Source organism: Aythya ferina (assembly GCF_964211825.1).
Source record: "Aythya ferina genome assembly, chromosome: 2".
Taxonomy (NCBI): Eukaryota; Metazoa; Chordata; class Aves; order Anseriformes; family Anatidae; genus Aythya; species Aythya ferina.
In genome coordinates this window covers 18,943,971-18,968,195 of record NC_140297.1, presented here as the reverse complement: position 1 = coordinate 18,968,195, position 24,225 = coordinate 18,943,971, and the positions used below count along the sequence as shown (strand labels likewise).

Genomic DNA, 24,225 nt, shown 5'->3' with positions numbered 1-24,225 from the left:
CTGATCGCCTGCTTCCCCTGCAAGTGCTGCATGATGGCTCTCAGGAGGATCTGCTCCATGAGCTTTCCTGGCACTGAGGTCAAACTGACAGGCCTGTAGTTTCCTGGGTCTGCCCTCCGGCCCTTCTTGTAGATGGGCGTCACATTTGCTAGCCGCCAGTCAATTGGGACCTCCCCTGATAGCCAGGACTGTTGATAAATGATGGATAGTGGCTTGGCCAGCTCCTCTGCCAGTTCCCTCAGTACCCTTGGGTGGATCCCATCCGGCCCCATCGACTTGTGCACATCTAAGTGCCGTAGCAGGTCACCAACCAGTTCTTCATGGATAATGAGGGCCACATCCTGCTCCCCATCCCCTTCCACCAGCTCAGGGTACTGAGTATCCAGAGAACAACCGGTATTGCCGCTAAAGACTGAGGCAAAGAAGGCATTGAGCACCTCCGCCTTTTCCTCATCTCTTGTAACTAAGTTTCCCCCCGCATCCAGTAAAGGATGGAGATTCTCCTTAGTCCTCCTTTTTGTGTTGATGTATTTATAGAAACGTTTTTTGTTATCTTTAACGGTAGTAGCCAGATTGAGCTCCAGATGAGCTTTGGCCTTCCTAATTTTGTCCCTGCACAGCCTCGCTACTTCTTTAAAGTCCTCCTTAGTGGCCTGCCCACTTTTCCAAAGCTTATAAACCCTCTTTTTCCTCCTAAGATCAAGCCACAATTCTCTGTTGAGCCAGGCCGGTCTTCTTCCCCGCCAGCTCGTCTTTGGGCACTTGGGGACAGACCGTTCCTGCGCCATTAAGATTTCCCTCTTGAAGAGCGCCCAGCCTTCCTGGACCCCTCTGCCCTTCAGAACCACCTCCCAAGGGACTCCACCAACTAGTGTCCTGAGCAGCTCAAAGTCAGCCCTTCGAAAGTCCAATACAGCGGTTTTACTGGTCCCCTTCCTGGCCTCGCCAAGAATAGTGAACTCCACCATTGCATGGTCACTCTGCCCAAGACAGCTCCCGACGATCACGTCCTCCACCAGTCCTTCTCTGTTTGTGAAGAGAAGGTCTAGCGGGGCACCACCCCTGGTAGGTTCACTAACCAGCTGCGTCAGGAAGCTATCTTCCACGCTCTCCAGAAACCTCCTAGACTGCTTTCTCAGGGCTGTGTTGTGCTTCCAGGATATGTCAGGGAAGTTGAAGTCCCCCACGAGTACAAGAGCTGATGATTTTGCAACCTCTGTCAGCTGCCTGTAGAATTCCTCATCCGTCTCCTCATCCTGGTTCGGCGGTCTATAGCAGACCCCGACCAGGACACTAGCCTTGTTGTCCCTGCCGATCCTAACCCAAAGGGACTCGACCTTGTCATTCCCAACCTCGAGTTCTACAACCTCGAAAGACTCTCTAATATAGAGAGCCACACCACCACCCCTTCTATGCTGCCTGTCCCTTCTATACAGCTTATAGCCAGGCATTGCAGCACTCCAGTCATGAGACTGGTCCCACCACGTCTCCGTGATGGCAACCAAGTCGTAGCCTGCCTGCCACACGATGGCTTCCAGCTCCTCCTGTTTGTTACCCATGCTGCGTGCATTGGTGTAGATGCACTTCAGCTGGGCCATTGCCTTATCCTCCGGCCTTGCCATTGTTCCCCCTGGCACAGCCCCAACAATCCTAGCCTCAGCCCCATCCCCCTTCCTACCTAGTTTAAAGCCCTCTCAATGAGCCCTGCCAGTTCCTGGCCCAGGATCCTTTTTCCCCTAAAAGATAGGGACCCGTCTGCGGCCATCAGGCCAGGTGCTGAGTAAAGTGCCCCATGATCAAAAAACCCAAGATTTCTGCATTGGCACCAGCCCCGGAGCCACGTGTTTAACAGGTGGGCTTTCCGTGTCCTCTCTGAACCCCTCCCTGCCACCATAGGGATGGACGAAAACACCACCTGCACTCCCGCTCCATCCACTAACCGACCCAGTCCCCTAAAGTCCCTTTTGATAGCCTTGAGGCTTCTCTCTTCGATGTTATCACTGCCCGCCTGGACTATCAAAAGGGGGTAATAGTCAGAGGGGCGTACCAGGTTAGGAAGCTTCCTGGCAACGTCCCTGACCCTGGCCCCAGGGAGACAGCAGACTTCCCTACGGGTAGGGTCAGGCCGACAAATAGGGCCCTCTGTTCCCCTAAGAATCGAGTCACCAACAACAATAACCCTCCTGTCTTTCTTGGTGGAGGCAGTCCTGAGGCGCGGAGTCGACCTCCTCGCCCCAGGCATCCTCCTGGGAACATTTGCTACCTCTTCCTCACACACCGGCCTCTCAATCTCTAGGGCCTCAAACCTGTTGTGTAAGGGCACCTGGGAAGGTGGGGCCGGAAGGGGAGAGCATCGCCTGCGATGTCGAGCAGGGACCTGTTTCCATTCCTCCTCAGCTCCCAGATCCCCTCCCTCTGCCCGACGGGGACAGGGCGGGGGGTCCGCCCCCATTTGAGGAGTCTCACCTCGGCACCTCCCCTTGAGGCCCTGCAGGGAGTTACTCCAGAAGTCTATCTCCCGCTCACACTCCCTGATGGCCCTCAACCTCTCCACCTCCTCCTTGAGCTCCGCCACCATGCGGACCAGATCATCCACCTGCTCGCACCTCACGCACGCAGTTTCTCTGCCTCCCGCCGAAGGCAGCAACAGGCTCAGACACTCCATGCATCCGGTGACTTGAACTGCGGCATTTTTTAACGGGTAGTCGGTCTGCGTGTGTACCGACTTTCTGGAGAGCGCGCCGTGCCTGGTGGCGACCATTATCACCTAGTTACGGCTGTTGTTAACGAGGTGTTGTTTGTGTGTAGGGGGAGCGCTCTGCCCTGCCTGCGCGCCCTGCCGCGCTAACTGCCGCGCCACTCCCTTCTGACGCGCCACGCCCTGTTTGCCCGCCCTGTTCGCCGCGCTCCTGGTCGCTCGCGCTCCCTAGGGGCTGCTTTTGAAGGGCTGGGGAGGGGGCGCTGCTGGCTCCGCCTTCGCCTCGTCAGCCTCCCTCACGAGGGCTGCCGGGTCCTGGCGGCTCCCTCAAGTAGGCTCGATGCCGGAAAAAATTAGCCCTGCCTGGCCCGATCCCCCGCTCCGCTGCAGAACGCGTCTGCCTCGGAGCCGATCGCCTCGGCAAAATGTTACTTAGTAACATAGTTATGCTACTCCTTTATTCTGAAAAAATGTAAAGAAGAGCAGAGACATAAACCATGTGAGTTTATAGTAGCTTCATAGCTTATCCGATTGTTGAAAACAACACTTTTTTTGACCAGATTTTTGATTCCAAGGCACCCTAGATAAATGCAGATGCTCTTGTGCACAGAAGCTAATGTACAACTTGTGTGTGTGACTTGATCATCTGCCTGCAGCATTGGGTCCCTTGGCTTACGCCTGAAAAGATGTCAAGTGTGCAGAGGTGTGCAAGGAACAGCATATGGATGCCTTCACGTATCCAAAAATCAAGTCCTTCTGCTCTACTCTTCCATTTGGAGGAATTCATTTCAAGCAGAAAGTATGCTCAGAGCTACTTCTGTTTCCAAAAGCACGCATCATTGCTGAAGAGACTTGGAAGGATTTCAGATCTGATTGTGCTTTTGCATTAAATAGATGACTTCTGGTGTTTCTATTTCTCTGCCTTTTCTCTGCTGCTGCTGTGTGTTTCTAGATTTCCCCACATCATTGCTGCTGTTTGTCCTAGGAAAAGCCCTCGAGTGGTTGCTTTCCTGCATGGGTGGGTTAAGGCACAAACTGCATCTCCTGTGGCACCATCTCAGCCTGTCTGGAAGATGGGAGGTGAAATGGGCTCTTCCCAGTTTACAGTGAGCTGTTTAGTTCAGTTAGTTAAATTTTGCATACCTTAACGTGGTGTGACTCCTCCCTCCATGGAGTCCCCTTCTCCAGCCTGCCTCTGGTGTATGCAGTGGCAGACTTTGGTATAATTTGCCCCCTCTGCAAGTTCTTGTGCTTCAGGGAAGTGGAGGGAAATAAGTATTATTATTATTATTATTATTATTATTAATAATAATAATAATAATTTTTGTCCTACTCATTGTGGTGGTGGGGATAAATCTTCTCTAGGTCCCAAATGTTAAAAGCCGGCAGCAGGCCCAAACTGAAATCCCATCCCATTGCTGGGAAGAGAAGGGCAGGAGGTGATGGCCAGGGTGCGTAGGGGCTCGGTGAGCATGCTGGGTCTCTGCCTCCCTCCTCCCTGCCATGATCCAACCTGTGCCTTCCCCATTTCTACCTGGAGGATGGCATGCAGCCTTCTGTGAGCCTTCAGCTGAGTCCTAAAACCATGTGTGAACTGATAGGACAAGAGAGTGAAAAGCAAAACATGAAAAAGCATCTCTGAGCCAAAGAAGAGCAGGGCGGCTCATGACTTCTGAAGTGCATGAAGAAGCTTTAACAACTTGAATGTAATTTAATTTGATAATTTCTTTATTTTATCATTGTTTTTCTGACTTGTGTTAGAAAAGCAACATGATGCGAGGAAGATAAATTCTGCTTTTTTTGAACATGATTCAGAAATCTGTCAATATTTTCAATGAAGAAATCCCAATAGGTCTAAAATAAGTATATTTCTATTATCCTTTGTTTTCTTGATATATCAACAAGCCAGCATCTCAGGCACACTTTAGTTTCCTAATTTTCCTATATGAAATGAAACTTGTGTCTCTAATGTATATAGTTGTTGACCACATCAAGAAGTTCTATGATCTAAGAACGGATGAGGTTGTTAGGATCTCTGTTTCCTACCAAAGGTGTGTTGGGTAGGAGAAGCAGTATTAAAAATAGCTTGATAAATATTCAAGAGGAAAAGTTTCTGGATTCCATATGAACTTGAAGGTGAATATTTTAGATGGGAATCAAATACACAGTGAGAGTAATAAAAATACTTGTATTATAAATTGAAAATGTGGCAATGTGTATTTTCCATATGAATAGTTTAATTTAAAAAATGACAGTGGAGATTCAGAATACAGAATTTAACTCAGTCTTACTGTGAGGCTTATTGTCTTTGTTGTCTTGAAGCTCCAGCACAAAGAGCCATATAATATGAGAATTTTACTTGTTGAAGAAATATTTTTCTCTAATGGAGAAATCTTCAAATATGAATCATGTATTCAGTGAATGTCCCAAACCATTAGAACATGAAAAGGATCTAAATTGATATTCTGAGAAACAGTAGCCTTCCAGATCAAACTCCTTTTTCATAGGTAAAGAGATAAATTATGACTTTTTTTTAATACTTGGGATTTGTGATAATCAGTGTTCATCACATAGAAGGATGTATGCACAGTGTCAATTAATAATGCACATCTGCGATTGTCACCTGTAGTTTCACTTTAAATGTTAGGAGAGTTGTCATTTAGCCAGCCTGGGATTAAATTAAATCTGTGAAATAATTAAAAAAAAAAAAAATGCTAGAAGAACTGCAGACTGCAGATACGGTTGGGAGCACAACATTCTACTGCGATGTAGTATATGGGAAAGCTGGGCTACTTCAGTAAATGCCCTTGAATCTTTATGTGGTATTATGTTCCTTGAAAACTTACAAGGAATGCAAGTGAAGTGTGACACAGAGTTTTGCATGAGGGCTTCACCAGAAGAACTTTCAAAGCCAGCAGAAGCATTCAGAACCACCGGGGGTGGTGCTTGGGTTGTAGCCAAGGTGTTTGTTTTGTTTTGTTTTTTTGTTGTTGTTATTCAGAACCACTTATTTAAAATACTGCTTGGTAAGAAAGTCTCCAAATCAGGGCAATAAGTGTTGGTGGCCATCCTCATAATCCCTCAATCTGACATTTTATTATTACACTTTTTTCTTTAATTTCAGAAGTGCTGTCTCAGCCAAGAAAGGAGTCTGTGATAGTTTAGAAACAGAACATATATATATGTGTGTGTATATGTACTCATCTCTCTATATGTATATATGGGACTATATGATTACATACGTATTTGTATTATAATACAAAGTGAAATCATGTTGACCATTATCTACAAATTTATTTTGGATTAAGAGTATTATTTGATTGAAGAGCATGGCTGTCAAATGTAAAGAACAAATATTTTGAAGGATCAGGAACTTTTTTGGGAACTAGGTTAACCATAGTGAGGCTCCAAAAGAATTAAACCAATTGTTCAATCTGAGTCAGTTTCCTCATATAGCTCCCCTCGAGAGCTTGTGGCCTGCAGCACCTTCCCAGCCCCAAATTAACCTTTTTTTCCCTTGTTGCGGGAAGCACGGGATCTTGGTGAAGTCACCTGGGAGGAAGTCAAGGTCCTGAAAGTCACCTTGCTGAAGGTTGCGTGCTGCTCGACCTCCTGACACCTGAGGCTGCAGGCTCCTGTGCAAATCCCACAGCAGGAAGGCAAATAGATGATTCACCTCATGCAATGTACTGCTTTAAAGTTGAAACTGAGTTCATGTTTATTCCTTTCAATGTTTCATATTTAAAAATGAAGAGTAATCATCTGTAGTAGCACACTAAATAAACTGCTTTTTTTCCTCTTCAGAAATGCTTTTCCCCTGGAGTATGCAGTGGCAATAGGGGTAAAAAACAAGCACTGTGGTTGTGTTCAGAGAATATGATTTCTTTCCTGGCCTTGCTCTTTCAATGAACTTTTATCTTGCTAAAATGAATATTTTACGATTAAGAATACTCGGTCACATCTGGTACTTCTCGAAAATGCATGCTTTTCCAAGAATAGCATGCAAACATGAAATCAGAATCACAAGCAGATGTTTGCTAATATGGCCATAGATAACCTTTCAGCTTCATGCTTAATTTTCATAAATAACCATCTGTAAAGAATGCAGATTAATGGAGAACAGAGATAATCTCTGTCAGTGTTAATATGGTAACTTTACTGTATTGCTGATATTGCACTTGTTACTATAAAATAGCATTTCCTTATTGTATAAAGTTGTCAGTTGCTATTTTCAGAAAAGTGACAGTGACACTTCCTTCCTTCCTTCTCTTCCATTTTGTCATAACACATAACATTTTCAGGTTGTAAGAAAAAGTGGTGGCTTTTTTTTTTTTTTTTTTTTTTTTTTTTTAGGACACAAGGTGAATACCTGGGTCAGCAAGACTGCTAATTGCAGCTTAATTCGTTAACAAATATTATTGTCCCTTCCCCCCATCCATAGCTGATGAGTCAGGATGCGGTGGACCAGGGCAAATCCCTCACTTTTCTCCTCCTTTGCCTTTGTATATTCAGTGAGCTTTGTGTGGCTCTTGCAATAGGGCTGGTGTACGTGGGGTATTGGTTCACTTGACTGCTGGCCTCGACTAAGCTCATTTATGATAACCTTAAAAAACAAACAAAAAACCAAAACCCTCCCAAACCTACAACATCCATTTACAAGGCAGGCCAGTATCTCTTGCTTCTATTCTTTCATTGTTCCCCCTATAAACTATATTTTGGTTTGGGCTGCTCAGCATACAGACCCAGGTGACAAAAGTTTTCCTTTGCTGAAACGTCTGCCCATTGCTGCTGGGCTGAGAGAGCAAGGCCTGTGCTGTGCTGTGCTCTGCATGAGCCCTTAATGACGTGTCCTTGTCATGTGAAACCTTAAGCAATAGCACAACATCATCAGATACTGTCATGGGGAAGGCATGATACGGGACATCGTTGGAAGTGTCCCTGAATAGCTGTATTTTCTGTATGCTTCAAGCGTGAGGTGACTGCTGTCTGCTTTCTGCTGCAGTACCCGCTATGCCCAGGCTTTGGTGCGGTTATTGGACGTGGTTTGGGAGTTCAGAATGGGGGTAGAAATATGTGAGTCTGAAAAACAGGAGTTAGAGATGAGTTTGGAAGGGGATGTGAGTTAGCAAATGTGCTTGTCCAAGGGAGGAGCCTTGTAGAGGAGAGACCTTAACTGCATTGGGTAGCTGGATCCTGTTCTCTAGAAGCTGTGCTCACGGGGGGAGTTGCATGGCTTAGCAGGGCTGCTTGAGCTGGGCAGGTGGAGAGGAGAAAGATGGGCTAAGCACCAAAACAAGTTCGAGCAATAAAATAACAAACCCATAGGAAGTATTTAGTTAGTTAGTTTAGAAACTTCCAGGCATGTCACTTGGTGAAAATATTGACATTCTTCAGAAACAGAAATGTGTGTGGGCAGAAAAACTATATCTCAACATCCAAATTTGTAGATGATATAGAAACTGTTTGGAAAAATAGTACAGCACTGAGAATTCATTAGAGCTTTGCTCACATTATAGTTGAAATACTTTCAAAGAGAAGCTAACAATTAAAAGAAGTTCAGCAGCAGAACAGCCTTGCAGGCATTAGGAGAGGGGTGGGTAGAGGTTTACGTGTTAATAAAATATCCCAGCTAGGATATTATTTTACATCCCCTGTTCTTTAGTTAGATCCCTTGGTAATTTACAAATGGAGAATAAATTTACAATTATAGCTGATTAGATGAGTTCTCAACAAAGCATGTTTATGTTCTGCATGCAATTATTACAGAGTTGCTGGGCACAACTCTGTGGTTGAATTTGAGTTATCTTTTGTGTTCAAGCAATTCAGCCTCTTCTGTTTTGTATGAGAAGAACACAGTTCATTCTTCAAACTGGAGTAATCTTTGTATAAAGAATATTCTCTATGATTTTTATTATTATTTTATTATTATTTTATTTTTTATCAGTAATCTCTCTGAAACTTGCAGTGGAAAATTAACCTAATTCCTTCAAGTACAGCAAAGGATTTTGATTTTGTCAGTTGTGATTATATGGACTGTATTCATGTTTAAATAAGCAATGTTGTCATTCTCAATTTGGAAGAAATAAAACCAGCAATCTCTCTGGCTGCTATTTCTGACCCATGTGCCTTCAAGGACATCGGCCCTGTGAGTTCTAGATGTGAGCCTGTGGTTTTGGTTAATGGATTGTCTGGGCTTGTTCTGAGCAATGCCGCTTGTGTGTCCTGGCATGGGTGTCTGGCAATGCAGATACGTCCTCCCATTGCTGCTCCATCTTGCCGGGAAATAGAAGCAAGGAGGCTCTGGGCTTCTGCCTTTTGCTTTCTCTTTGGATAGTTGGAGTCTCACTAATGCAGCCAGTGGTTTTCAGATGTGGCCAGCTCAGAACTGGTGATTCCCCACTGCTAAAGAGTGTTCTTAAAAAAATGTTTTTGTTTTGAAGTTTTGAGAGAAAATACACTGTGATTATCAACCTGCAAAACTTTGTGAATATGGCTTATGGGAAATGTCACTTAAACCATTGTCAGATGTAAGTTAAAGGGCAAATTGCATAGTTATAACTGAGACTTTGGTAGATTCGGATTGTTTGGTGCGCTCTTGAAAATGCTTGTTTTTTCAAGGTACCATCACCATGAACCTAACTTGCATTAACTACATAATTAATTGTTCAACTCATACTGTTACCAACATTTTCAGTCATTAGGCAGTATTCATTTTGGCCTTTTGATTTTAGATATAATGTCTTATTTGAAATGGCTAGAAGTAACTTGCAAATGGATGAATCTTGGAAATAGATTTTGGTAAAGCAAAGATGAAAAATACTACTGCAAATGACAAAAGTTCACTGTTTCTTCAGGCATATGTTAACTCAGCCTTGTGGCCAAAAACTGAAGGACAGCTGATGCTATAACAGTCTGACCGTCTGTTTGCTAACAGCTGTTGCAGGACACCATTACGGGGTTAGAAATGTTTGGTTTTGAGACTCTTGTGATGTTTTCTGATGTGTGTAGCTGCTAAATTACTTATACTTCCAGTTTTAATTGCATTTTAACAAACAATTTTTTGGTTAGTCAACCTTGATGATATGTTGCGTGCAGCATTTAAAGCTGAGGCAATGCTGCAGCTGTCTGGAAGGATGCATCTGCTGGTTTCGAAAAGGGCTTTGGCACTTTGGCTCTCAAATTCTTTTTTTTTTTTTTTTTTTTTTTTCCCCTGTTTTAGGTTTTCTGAAGCCACAGTGCTGCGATGCCCCGACATGCCCCATGGCAGAGGTCCCCGGCCACCCCGCTGGAGCATGGCACTCCCTTGTAGGGAGCTGGGTAAGTGTGCCACCTTGTCCTTGGTATGGACATGTCTCTTGTGTTTGCATAGGTCTTCCTGGGAGATGGGGCAGACCCGGTAATGTGGACTGTTTTCATCAGCCTCTTTCTGTGCATTTTCCTGTGCTCTCTTGGCTTAGAGTACGTTGGGAAAAGATCTGCTGGCTGAAGATGGTTTCACATGCATTTACATTTATTTCTAATGTGCTTGAGAGGTATTCCTCTGGAGAGGTGGCTGTGGGTTGGATGAATTGGTAGGAGCTGGAGATGTTCACTAGGATGGTGAGCTGCCCCCTCCTCAAGGCATTTTTTAAAACAAAAGAAAAGCACTGGGGTAGGTTGTCCTCTTGCTCCCTTCTCTTAAAAGCAACATATTTCCAGAAAATAATTGTCTTCTCTGCCATGAACAATGTTGATTTCCTTCATGCATCCTGAGTCCCATCACATCTGCCATGTGTTCCTAAAATTTCTTAGGTAATGCTACCTTTTTTGGAATAATTCCTCTCTTTTACAATATACTAGTTGAATCATTTTCCTTTTGCAAAATAAAGGTGTAGTGGGTACCTGGAACCTCCTGTTTGACCCTGTAAGAAAGGTATTTGGTCATTTTCAGTCCTTGAATTGGAATTGGGCCATTCTTTGTGGTTTTATCAGTGTATAGATCAGTACGTTTGCTAGGGAGCCTTGCTGAGCCACAGCAAACATTGCTTACGATTCTCATCGTTGTGAATAAATCTAGATATTTGTGTCTGTGGTTGTTGGTTTATGGATAGTTACCATCTGTTAGACAGAACTGTGGACTTCTGGATCCTTCTACTAATAGCACTAGTGAGAAGCCCCCGTGGGTCTGTGGGGAATCTTTAGGAATTTATCTGTCTGGGCTAAATGTCAGAGGTGAGGACAGTTAAAGTGCCAATTGGTATCTGATGGCTTGCTTTCGTTGTATATATGGGAAGGAAAGAGATGCATTTCTCAATCAAAGAAATACTATCTTTTATTTTTATAGAGCTAAGAACAGTCCAGCTGCACTCTTGGATAGCCTGGAGCCTGAATATGCCAGGCTGAGCTGCGAAGAAATTATCCTGATTTATGTAGATAACACAGGCTGATGCTGGGTTGGTTCTTCAGACCTTTGGTTTAGGAAACTTGCAGATTACTGATGGACTGTTGCCCTTTGGATTTAATTTAGACTCTGACAAGAATGCATTTTGATTCTTTGAATTCCCTGAGGCCAAATACTTGCGTTTTCGGTCTACTACTGTACTTGCTTTAGTAAGTACCAGCTCAATTATGCAGTGATTGACAACCATTGTCAGTGTCTGACATAATGGGGAAAGATGCTGCTGATGTTGAAAAATAGTCTCATTCTTAGGAAATGACCCTCCAAAGTCATGCTGTTAACCAGTTGTTGTCCCTTCTTTTCCCATCTTCTCGGTAACAGTCATTTTAACTTCTGATCGTGTCATATCCAGGGGATTGTGTTCAGGACCAGGGTTGCTCTCTGGGTGCCTGGAGGGACTGCACTTCTCCTTGCCTCTAAGCAGTGCAGTGGCAGCAACCCCCTGTTCTTCTCACCTTCAGGCCTCACTACAGAGTTACCTTGTCACCGGGATTTTGAGGCCAAACCACTGCTGTTCGCTCAGCTGTTTGAAGTTGTTTCTGTTCTTCATGCTTTGCATTCATCAAATTGGCTGCCTATAGATAGGGTTTAAATTCACCGTAGTGGTATGACTGCAGTTCTGAGGGCCAGGATCTGAGTCTGTGCCAGACACCTTCTTTGATCCAAAGTACAATTCTTTTTAGTAGGCTTAGGACTTGCAAGTGGCCTGCTATTTAGGGGTTCGCTATTAACTCAAGCTGGGAGACAGAAAAACTTTGAAGTGGTGTCTCTCCTTTTAAATCTGGTTAGTGTCACTCCAACCTTGAATATTTTTTAAAAATATGTTTTTTTTTTTTTTTCAGAGATTAAAAAATATATATATATCTGCCTTTTAGTTGTTTTTAATGGTGCTCTTAATTGTGAGCACCTTCCAGCAGTAGTTTTTTTGGGGTCAGTTGATTCACATCCAGCTATCACTGGCATTCTCTGCAGGTTGATTCTTGCTTGTACTGTTATTTGGTTAAAACTTGCTTGGTAATATCAAACTAAAATAGACCATTTTGGGCAACCTAATAGAAAAATGGAAATGGTTATGTAGCAGGATGGAGCAGTAGCAGCACTTCCAACCTTTGCTCTATGTTCCTGGATTCCCAGTGCTGTGATGGAGTTTTCCTCCAGCTCCATTCCAGTCCAGTGGTTTTTAGGAGCTGAAATAAAGCCATTGCAGTGGCTGGGGAGCTGGGGATAAGGGACATTGAATAGCTCAAGCTTCATGACCCTGGCACTACTATGTCTCTCACAGAATCACAGAATTTTCTAGGTTGGAAGAGACCTCAAGGTCATTGAGTCCAACCTCTGACCTAACGCTAACAGTCCCCACTAAACCATTTCCCTAAGCTCTACATCTAAACGTCTTTTAAAGACCTCCAGGGATGGTGACTCCACCACTTCCCTGGGCAGCCTGTTCCAGGCTCTCCCTCCCCTACACTGCTCCCAGACCAGTACTTGGAGAACCATGTGAGGATGAGGAGTTTGAAGGGAATCTTGTGGTTATTTATTGCTATTTACTGTTGTTATCATTGCTGCTATGGATAATCAGCACATGTGTCTGATTAGTTGTGTTAGATGATCATCACTTGCCAAATTTGTGTGTTCAGAAAGGTTTTTTCACATTTGCTTTTCAAATCTATTACTTTTCTTGCAGGAAATGAAAGTGCGTGTGTTCCTGGTTCTGCTTCTGAGTCCTTATCTCTGCACATCTATTTGCATCAGATGTCTGTATTACAAGTGCCCTACTTGGAAATGGGCTTTTCTTGACAGCATGCATAAGACACTTGTAACCTGCGTTTCTTTTGCTTATGTGTCTAAGGAGAACAGAAGTACCCAATGTATGATTTTCAGTTCCCATCAGTCATTTGAATGAGTCAGAACTCTTTTGCTTTACAGAATTTGCATTTGCCAGTGTGTTGGTGTAGGGACTGCTTGCTCTCCTTGTTCTTTGTGTGCATCTGTTTCTGTGTGTAGTTTCTTCTGCTTTCACTTTTCTTTAAAGGTTAATCAAGAGGGAAAATCCTAGTTGTATGGCACTTCTGTCATCCCTTTCCTCCTTTTCATTAATTTTTATTCTTTCCTTTTGTTCATCCTTCCTTCCTGGTATGACTGAATTGGCCTATCCTGTGGTGGGATGCTTGTTTTGAAGTTGTTCACATAAGGTGATGCTATTGTGTGGGAGGAAACTGCATCCTGAGCAAATGCTCAATTTGCTGATCTTTTAGCTCCACTTTGTTTAAAAAATATTAAGAAAAAAATTAAAAATGTATATGTGAACATACTTTCTTGGTCAGTCTGGACTTCATCTCAGACCTGGCAAGTCAAGGGACTTGGCACTGAGCGCATTTCCCTATCTGTGCAGCTATCTTCCTATTTTTTAATAAAATCTGCAAAATGCTTCTTCTGAACACTGCAAGGTCCTGAGAGAGGCAGATGGTCTGTACAAATGAGTACACCATGACCCTTTTTACCTTCTTCTGTGTTATTAGGAATGCCAAGATGTAGCTCTTAAAAACTCCTGGATCCTGAAATGCTGGACACAGCCTTAAAAAATAGCCACATGCTCCTCCTCACCTTTTCCATGTTGGAGCAGATCCTATAACTTACTAGAACCTTAGTTCTACTGCCCTAGTACCGTTTTTTTGGTGAGAACATCTAGATATCTATTTTAATTGGCCGCATACATTTATCTTCTGTGATATATTAGTTCCACTCCCTCCTTCCCAAGCTATAAAAATTCTGTCTTCCATCAAAATCCTGATAAAGAGAGCATCTAACTCTCTTGCTGTCCTTAGAGGCTGGGCTCAGCGCTCACCACAGACAGGGAATCACCTGGGCAATATTAATACCATAAATCTCTGATGCCTTGTGATGAGCCCCTGTGTATTAAGCTCTTCCTTAGGCAATGAATCTACATCCGTTTTCAAGGTAGGTGTGCCTTTAGATAAAAGCTGCCCACCACAAGTAGCCTGAGAAGCAGGGAGGAGTCTCATCTATCTGGGTTTTGATTTGTGCCACCCTGCCAAGAGCTGCCAAGATGTGTTCATTTATCCTCTTTTTCTCAGAAAGACTTACAGGAATCCCTGCGGAAGAAAGGAGCGTTGTCTTTTAATACCACCAGTTCTCTGCTGGGGTAGTGTCTTGAGGGACTGTTTGGTTTCTTCATCTCTGCTCATTATTAGCTACGAAGCTATCTCAGACTCTGACCACCTGATTGCTCCCTCCAAGCACGATGTTTACATTTGTCTAGAATAGGAGAGGAAAAATGTTGGTCCTCTGTGAACTCAAAAGGGATGATGGCTAATTCTTCCACTGAGAACTATTGAAGAACACATTTTTAGCAGTGGGGAGTGTGACTAGGGAAACATACAGGACTTTTCCATCATCTGAAGCTGAAGTCCATCCCCTTAGTCCCAGGATATGGATGCTGAACCCTGTATCAGGACAGAGAGGTTTCTCATTGCTGTGAGAATGTTTTCTCTGTTCACTCTCCACCAGTCAATTGATGATCAATTGACATTTTCTGGGGATCTACAGGGTTGAAATCTCTGAGAGTGTGTTGTCATGTCAGGAGCCCTCTGTCCACACCAGGCTGATCTGATTTTATGTAACATCACATGTCAGGTACTTGACTCTGTGACCAGTTCTTCATTTCTGCTGTTTTCTACTGAGGTGTTTTTCCCCTCTTGCCCAAGGCCATTTTCAGGGAAATAGGACACATCCAGTTCCGTACAGCCAGTCCTCTGCAGTGTGTCTCTCCCTAGCAAAAGGATAAACCTCTTTTTGTTCACTCTCAAAGCTCCCTCCCAATTTTGTCTGAACACCAGCATCTCCGTGGGTTTTCTGTTTGTTTGTGTTTTTACTCCTAAGCCTTTCACCTTCCTCTGGGGCTGAAATATTCCTGCTGCTTCTTGGTTATCAGGAGGGCCCAGGAACCTGCTAGGAAGCTGCCAATGCATTTCCCATTGCTGTTGACAGCTCAGATGAGGTCAGTAGCATCACTTAACCTCTGCATATCATTGGGATTTTGTATTGCATCTCTCTTCTGGTTTCAGCCATGTACTGTGCCATTCCTGAGTTATCTAGAGATTATTTGGCCTTTGAGTTTTGGGCATGAAAACATTATTTATCAACTTCTTTCTTTAAAATGTCTGGTGAGGCACAAGGAGCAGCATGCAGCACTGCCAGTGGTGCTCAGGTCATTTAGTGGAGTCGAGTCATGAACAGAAAACATAGTGCAAAATGAGGCAGGTATAGGTAACCTCAGTGGGTGTTTCCTTTTAAAATGAACCCTTGGTGTACACCAGCTTTCAAAAGAGGAAAAAGAGTTGGAGTTGGGACTTCGGTGAGAATTATAATATGGGGAAAATGTTAAAGCAGCAGTTAATTTTTTTCAAATATTTTTTCTCTGTACCATTTTTATTGCTTTTTTAATTTTAAACAAACAAACAAAACAAACTCCTGTGATGCATAATCATGGCTACTTCAGATCCTGTGTGACTTCAGGAGAAATGCCCTCAATACCAAAATTCCTTCTGGCCTACTTTTTCTCTGTTAAATTAATAAAGATTTTGAAAGAATGTGTGAAATGTAGTCAGAGCTGCAGAGCACAAAGAAGTGGATGTGAATATTGATCAACAATCACTGTGCTAGAAAATATTTCTGTAAATAGAATGGGCTTTTATCTTTTTAGGATTTTTTTTCCTGTTTTTGTTTTTAATAAACCTAAACCCAGGTAGTTCCAGAAGGCTTGGTCAGCAACTAGGCAGTACTCATTTTGAGGAGTAGATGATTCTCTGTTGGAGAAGAACATGGCTAGTAGGAACATTGTCCTGAAAATTATTTTTAACATGATGAAAAACGGCTCAGCTGTCACTTTTTCCTGTCTATATTATAAAAGGAATGAAATATCACAAATCAGTAAATGAGAGGAAAAAATGGGAATCACATCAGGAAATAGATCAAGGCACACTAAACACTACTATGGGAACAGTAAATTAGAACAGCTGCTTTTGGTTTTTCTGGGAAATCAAGAAGCAACCGGAGCAAAAAAAAAAAAAGATAGATTTTTCTTGGGTTGCACTTCTATTTCTGCTCTCAGACCTCCTCCGCCCCTTGGACTTTCTCCTTTCCTCCATCTCTTTTTTCTCCTTTTCTCGAAACAGTTGCTTCATTGAAAACCAAACTGAAGCCTACAAAGGCTCCACAGTGAATGAAGAATAAAGGACAGAGATTCTGAATGTTGTTGATTTGGGCTCCATTTGTTGGTAGTGCTTGTTCCTGCTTTGAGATACAGATGTGCCCCTTGGTGGTGGCGAGGCTGGCATGCTGGGAGTTGGGGCATGGGACACGCACTGGTGAGCCTGGTGCCTGCAGCTGTGCCAGCAGCATTTATTTATTATTAAGAAATTAATATAAAAGTGACATGCGGTAAAATATTTTCACAGATGGACCACGTCTGTGGCATAACCTGGAGATACAAACTGGAGGATTATCCAGCATTTTGCCCAGTTATTTGTCCCTAACCTTCTCTTGTCCCTCTTTTGCTCACAGCTCAGGTTTGCTACTTTGAGGAGCTGGGGGCTCCTCTGCTGCCTGAGCATTTCTCTAATGCATCCTGTTTGAGGGCTGTTTGCATGGTTGGTTTTGCATGGTTTGCATGCCCCAATCCCTGGCCGTGGAGCAGTAAGTGAAGCAGTAAGTGGGCAGCATGGTGGTGTTGGTCTGGAGGCAGGGTGCCAACCCAAGGCAGCCGTGGTTGGTGGTGCCCCATAAATCCCACCACCCTCCCTGAAGCACATCCCCATGCCTCCTGCCTGCTGGGGTACGCCGTGGGATGCCTGCGGCTCGTGGGCCTGTGATTTATGGCCTGTGGTCCAAGGTTTGCCAGCTTGGCAGCACAACACTAGTGGGGGCTCTTTTACTATGTCTTAGTGGTATTTTGGAGGTTTATTTGCTATTACACGCTTGTCATTCCAGAAAGGGTATTAAATATGAAATAAAAACAGCAAGGTTTTAAAACACAAAAGAATTCAAGCAAAAACATAAATCTGTCTACCAGCTTTTAAAATTTTTATTTCTTAAATGTTAAGGGCTAAAAGTCTATTGCTTTTTTTTTTTTTTTTTTTTTCTGGTGAGCTTTTTAGAAGTAAGTGTGGCGCTTCTGCAAACACCAGACTACAAGAACTAAGACTTTGAAAGAGCCAGATGATACTGTGAGACTCTAGGGGGAAAAATATGATGCTATAACACTGGAGATAGCTCCTTAAAGTAGGCCCTCTGCTTCCACATCTCTTTATTCTGGGACATGAAAGAGAAACCTGAGCCAGTACAGGATTACGGAACTAGGTTACAAACCTAGAGCCAGACTATTTGTTTAGTTAAAGCGTTAGAAATGTATTTTATATGCTTATTTTGGTTTAAAAAGTGTATGGATTTGGAAAACTCCTTCTTCCCCCATGAGAGTTCTTCCTTTCAAGTAATTAAAGCAAGACAGTAAGCAGCAGAGACAATGAATTGTAAAAATTCATTGCTGGCTACAAGAAGAATTTGAACCTCATCCATCTGTCATCCAAAAAAAAAAAAAAAAAAAAAAAAAAGAGAAGAGAAAAGAGCCTTTCAAAAAGCAGATGGTCCTGTAACTAAAACAAATCTGGATTCTGGCAGACAGGGTGAGAAATGTGCATTTTGAGAAGAGGGGAAGCACTGTGCTGGGAACCACTCGTCCAACTGGAGGGCTGTGGCTGCAAGAACCTCCTTGGGCAGAGGAGGCTCTGGCAGGCCAAGCAAAGGGAAGTGTTGTTTCTATGGCACACAACTGCGAGCTTCAGAAGTCAAAATTTGTAATTTCATTTCCCTGTGCAGCCTCACTAGAAAAGAGCTTTTATGTTCTTTTTCTGAAAGGTGCTGTCTCCTAGTGGGTGTTGATGAACATCTTACTGCAGTCTGAGAGTTGCTAATAAGTGGTTCTGCATAGGATGGATCGAATCCTACAGCAGGAATCATGGACTAGCATTACAGAAACCTCTTCCAGACTAAAGCTCCACACTTAATGCTTTGCACATGCATAAGTGTTCGTTCTTACTGCTGCAGTCTAGCAAGGTTCTTAAATTAACAACCTGATTAATAAATAATGCCAGCTCTCCATCATTTAGAGGTGCTTAGATGATAGCAAAATACTTGCTAGAAGTTCTTCTGCCTGTTACTCTTTTGTGTGCTTTATCTAGGTGAAGTTGTAGTCATGTGGCTTTATCTGGGTCTCATTCTCTCTGGGAGTCCCTGTGTCATTTATTGTTCTTCATCAGATTCATTGGCTACAATGGATAAGTAAAACTCCATGTAGGCTGCATGCTTGCCACAGATAGCATAACCTATGCCTGGCAGTTGAAAGTTGTGGGGACTGTCTATACTTCTTGCAGGTGACTTGGTCCTGAGCTGCCCAGCACACTATTAAAAACACTTTACAGAAGGCTGACTGCTCAAAATCACAACAAACCTTCTGTCAGACACAAGCAATGCTCTCAGGAGTTTTTCCATTGTCTACATGTACAGCCAGTAGCCTTTTCAATAGTATGTGATATGTGGGGAACCCTGACAAACACAGCTGAAAAATACAGCAGCTAGCTGAGATGCATCCTCATTTATACGAAGAAAAATTAAGGTTCAGCCTTGAGCCTATAGGATACTTGTAAAATAGGTTAGAAATACGAGGAAAAATGATTTGGTAACTATGAAATTGGTACCTCATTGTGTCCTAAAAAGCAGGGAAATGACTAGAGAGAAAATTATCGTGAAAAGTGAGATCATGGACGTCACAAGGGGTCTCCTGGGCAGGAGTCTCCTTGCTGCCTTGAGGTGCTGCTAGGAGCTGCTGGCTGAGACAGAAAGCAGGGGGATGCTTTCTGCTGTCCCTCGGGGTGAGTTTTATGCCCAGAGGGGCAGCACCTGCCATGCACAGAGAAGAAAAGCCAAACAGAAATGTTTTGTATGACTTGTGAGTATGTAGCTTGGTTTCAGCAAACCATCCTCCCTTTCTACCAGTTATGTCTGTCAGTGTTTTTTTTTTTAGTGTGTTTTTCTTTCTCCTGCATGAATGCAACATGACTATCAAAAATAATTTTAATTCATAAAATCAGCTAATGACAGTTTTAAAACATTCCACAAGGCAAAAAATAAAGCTGTGTGACTTTGCACCTTCCTCTTCTGTCTCTTTAGCCAAATGATGTAGAGCAAAAGATGTGAAGAGCACTGACATACGCTGCTGTGTGCATAGAGAGGCTTCTTCCAGAGCCCATCAATTTTTTTTCTTTATATCCAGAATGTGAAAATGGTACAGACTCTTAGTCTTCATCCTCGTGCATGTCCAATATTGTATTTTAAATGAATTTTAAAGTACACGAGCTTTTAGTCTCATGAGAATATATGAATAAATGATGCAAATATTGGTGTGGAGTTTTCTTCTGAGGGACTGGTGGTATTGTTAAATGGTTATTGTATTGATGTGTTTTAAAAGTGATTCCTTTTAATGCACGTTGTCACATTTCACTGACCCATACAGTCAAAGTCAGAAATTACCCTTAGCTTGATAAGTAAGAAGCTAGAGTGAAGGGACCCAGTTTCGAATCCGTTCTCTGCCTTGTTCATGGCAGAATCTGCACCACAATTTCTCACCTCAGGAAGTCTGTGGGACTGTGCTGAAGGTGCCCCATTTGGCATCACTGATTGCACTCCTCCCAGAGCTGGGTTGTGGCCACTGGGACACTGCCTGGGAAAGCAGGTGACCCTGTCCTAACCATTGTTCCTGTGGTTCCTGCATCTGAATGCAAAGCCCCAAAGGGGATCCAAGAATCCCAAAGGGGATTCTCTACCCTGAAATTTCAAGTGATTTCATCTTCTAGCTGAACCCTGTGCCCCAGTGCCAAGTGCCTTGTTTTGAGTCAAACAGACCACTTCATAATCCGGTTAAAAGTTATTTTTATTTATTTTTAATACAATATTTTGTATTAAAATACAAATACAATATTTTAAAACAATAAAAATTGAAGTGCTCCATGTGCAGTGTTAAGGCACAGTGAAGCACGAGTTTATACATGCACACATTAACATGTATTCAGTTTTTCTTATGTTCTGTTTTATTAAGTATGACATTTATTTGAATACTTAGACACTTAAAATTAATCTTGCTCCTCTTCAGGATGTTTGTGCATGTACTTCTCATAGAAATCTGTTGGCTCTTCACAGTAACAGATAGATTTACAACCGTCTGGTGGTGCTCATGGCTGTGGCACTGTCCCCTGCCAGCAAAAGGACAGTGACAAAAGCCTGTTGGCTTTTGCTGAGGACAAGATAATAGCAAAAGTTTGGCTTTTGCCAGGCTGAAAGACCTTCCTCCATCTCCTTTGGCTTCCCTGGTAATGAACCAAAGCCAGCCGCTGTTTTTTTTTTTTTTTTTTTTAATTTTATATTTATTTATTTATGTATTTTTGTGGTCAGTGAGAATGTGCTGTGTTTGTTAAAACTTGTTTATTAAAATCCACTAACAGGTTCAAGAAGAAAATGAATTATGCAATTCTACACATCTAATGGAGTATTCTCACTCAGACCAATTTATCAAAGAGTTTGAACCCAGCTCCTTTTCTCTAGTCCTTCGCACCTCTCAGGGGTGTCTTTGTCAGGCTGTTGATGCAGTAATTTCTTGAAAATATTAGCAGGAAAATAGGGTTTGAAGGGAAGGTTAGACTTATAGCCTTGCAATAGGAGTAGTGAAGGAAGGAAAAAGGCAGAATTCAAGAATTCACAGGCATCTTTCATAAATCAAATTTGCTGTAATAAACATCTGTGAAATTCTTGAAGGAAAATGAGTTGTAGGTCACAGTGGTATTTTTCCCCCTCTCTAAAGAAGGAGTTGAAACCTCTTCAAACTCAGCAAAAAGGCATGAGTAAAGTCATTATGTCTGATGACAACAGCCACTGAAGGACTGCATCTTTCATTTTAATTTCTCCATAACACACAGTATCTTTAAGATCTTCCTGTGTTGTGGGGTTTTTGGTGCATCCAAGAGTAATTATTAGATGCTAAATAAATAACAAGGTGAACATTTTCAGAACTTGGTGCCTCTTGGATATTTTGCATCTTAAATATATTGTGTGCTTTATAAAGATAGAAGCTCAGTCTTGGCTAAGCCCCAGCAAAATTGAAATGAAAGAAAGCAGAAACTGTGGTGGTCTTACAGCAATGGATTAAAATTAGACAGCCGAGGCTGTTGCTGCCCAGAACTGGTCATCCCACTTCAGTAATGACCCTGAGCATGGGATATCTGTTTTTGCTTACCCTAATATAGTGGTCTGCTGATTTAATGGGTGGAAAAATGCCTCCTGCCTTATCAGTAGTGGTGGCCAGAGCTTGGGAGTGGTGTGCCACGGGGAGGGAAGGGAAAGGTGATAGCTTCATCTGATTTTAATTTGCCAGAAGTCATCCGGCCCTCTCTCTTAATATAATCTGCTGGAGAGCTGTGATTAAGTGTTCTCCCTCTTGATAACAACTCACTGAAAAGCAGCTGGCAGGTAGAGACAGCAGCCAAACCACTGCATGTTTTAGAAGGTGTCTGATGATGCTCCAGCATCCCTTGGCAGTACTGCTGATAAGCTCCAGCATGAAACGCCACCCACAATTTCTCTGGCACTGCAGTGGAAGGCTGCGTGAGTTGCATTGTGCACAATGTGCTAATTGCCACAAATTGGCTACACTTGGTTGGGAATGACAGGGTGATTGTTTTTGTGTGTGCATGTGTTGGGTTTGTTTTTTAGATCTCATTCTTACGTACTTAGCTTGCACTATTCTTGTTCTGAGCACTGACATGCAGATAATTTTTTTGTACTTTGGCAGCAAAGGGAATTTTTGTTAATCTCAAAAATGTTGTTGATTAACTGCAACATAAAATTCAAAGCAATTTTATTTAAAACTAATTGTAAAGCACAAGAAGAGGTTCTGAGTTACACTAAGAAGATCTTTTATGTTATTGAAATATCTTAGAAAACTATAGCAAAAATTTAGTTTTTCTTTCAAAGACGTTGTATTGTCAGAAGTACCTCCTATCCAAAAAGTAGATGGGCTCCAAAAGCTCACAGCTGAGTGTCCCTCTGCATCCTTTCACGGGTGGGTAGGGTAAACCTTCTGTTCCTTCTTTGGCAGACAGTGCTTGTTGTTTTATCATTCCTCCCACCACCTGCATCCAAACATTTCTTTAACTGTTGGAGCGGTTCCAGCCCACGAGACGGGGGTACAAAGTGCTGTATGCAGAAATGGGGAGGAGGATGGGTGTTTTGATTTGGGAGGATTAAGGCCCTCTGTCTGAAGGGCAGAGCTGGGTCACCTTGAGCACTGGTGGAGGTGAGGGAGAGGTGGAGATTTCCCCATGGTTGGTTAGAACCAGCCAGTGGCCATTCCCAGCAATGATGGTGGGGCCCTATTGCTCTGTGATGACACCCAGGCTGCAGAACAGCAGTAGCAGATGTCCGTGAACCTCTTGTGTTTCTGTGGCCAGGACCCACAAGACTCTTCCAACACTGCCCAGAGAGGCAGGCGTGGAGGCGAGTTGCTTGCAGCTCCTGTTCCAGCATGTGAGCATCCCAACAAAACAGACTGCTGTTGCTAACCCCAAATGAGGGACATGGAAAAAATGAAAGTTCATGCAAATGTCTGCTTGTCCTTAAACAGAATTCATTATGTTGATCATAGAAGCGTGCTGGGTACGCGCATTTCTTTTTGCTGTATGGAGCTGTTCCCTTTCTGTCACCTTCCTGCTGCAGTTCAGAAGGAAGGATGAAGGAGGTGCACAGAGGTGAGAGCTGTGAATGTGATGGCAAGAAAGCATTACAGTATTATTCTTTGCTATAATATAACAAAAAATAAAGTGATATGTAGTCGTACATGGTAGTACCATGTGTTTGCCATGATGTGGGAACTGGAAAAGGCAGTGCTGTCTGAGTGAGAGAAGTATTAACAGTATTAAGGGAAAATAAAATGCTGGGACTCCTGGGTTCTGTTAAAGAGTCCCCACAAACAGGAGAGGGAATAAAAAGCTGGAAGGAGGAAAAGAAGATGCTGTATAGCCTGGTATTCAAATTGGGCTAAATGGTCTTGTCTGCCTATTGATGGAAAGTGAAGGGAGAAAACAGTGTTTGGGGGAATATGTGCAATGTACTGAAAAGCACCTAAGGCAGAAAATGAAGAAAAGTGTTTAGAGGCTGGAAGGTTTCTTGTTTTTTCTTTTTCTCTCCTATACTACTAATGGCAATAGCCTGGATTGCTCCTTCATACAGCAGACATCATGGTTGTCACTGCAATACCGCGTGAAGTGCGAGATGAATGAGAGAACAGTCTGAAAGTTAGAGCGTGTTTACTTTGGTTAACAAAATAGTTGGGCAGATTGCCACTGAACTTCCTGAAGGGGAGCTGCACGCACGGCTTTAGATGGTTCTTTCAGTTTTTAAGCCCCATTTTTAAAGGGGCTTATTAAATGTCAGAAAATAATCATTATATAGTCCCTGAAGAATCATGCCCTTTGGTTTAAATTTATTTAATGTTTTAGGTTTTTCATGTTTAAAATCATAAGAAATCTTTAGATGAGTCCATAGAAGTTGCTTGTACATTTTCATAGATATACCTAATAAATATAAGTGTAATTTATATATATATATTTAATTCCCTTGCAGTTTTCCATTGACTTTCGACATAAATAACACACAAACATCAGACATGCATGCTTTTAAAATGAGCCTGTATATCTCTGTTCTTGGCTGCTAAATTCTGCATTAACAGTCCGTGGCCTTTTCCTGCAAGGGCTGCTAAGTGTAGTGCTGTAAGCTCTGTAGCTGTGGCCTTTCTTTCATGGACAGTGAGCAGCTTCATGGGCTTCTGTGCCTCTGAGCATCTTCCTGCTCTCCATGGAAGGAAAGAATTTCTAGTGTTTCAACAAACGTGTTCACATCCCTCCCAGCTCTGTGCTCAGTGCCTGTGACTGGATCTGATGTGTGTGAATTCAGCTGCAGAAGTCAGGAT

The 24,225-nt window shown here is 42.9% G+C and overlaps 1 protein-coding gene across 2 annotated transcripts in view; it reads left to right on the top strand.

Moving 5' to 3' along the window:
• KIAA1217 overlaps window positions 1–24,225 on the top strand; it is a 377,584-nt gene that overhangs the window by 11,305 nt on the left and 342,054 nt on the right. For both annotated transcript variants that reach the window (XM_084510260.1, XM_084510261.1), the window contains exon 2: window positions 9,918–10,015. In XM_084510260.1, the coding sequence (XP_084366386.1) occupies window positions 9,952–10,015 (64 nt within the window). In that variant the 5' untranslated portion in view covers window positions 9,918–9,951. The remainder of the gene's footprint in view (window positions 1–9,917; window positions 10,016–24,225) is intronic.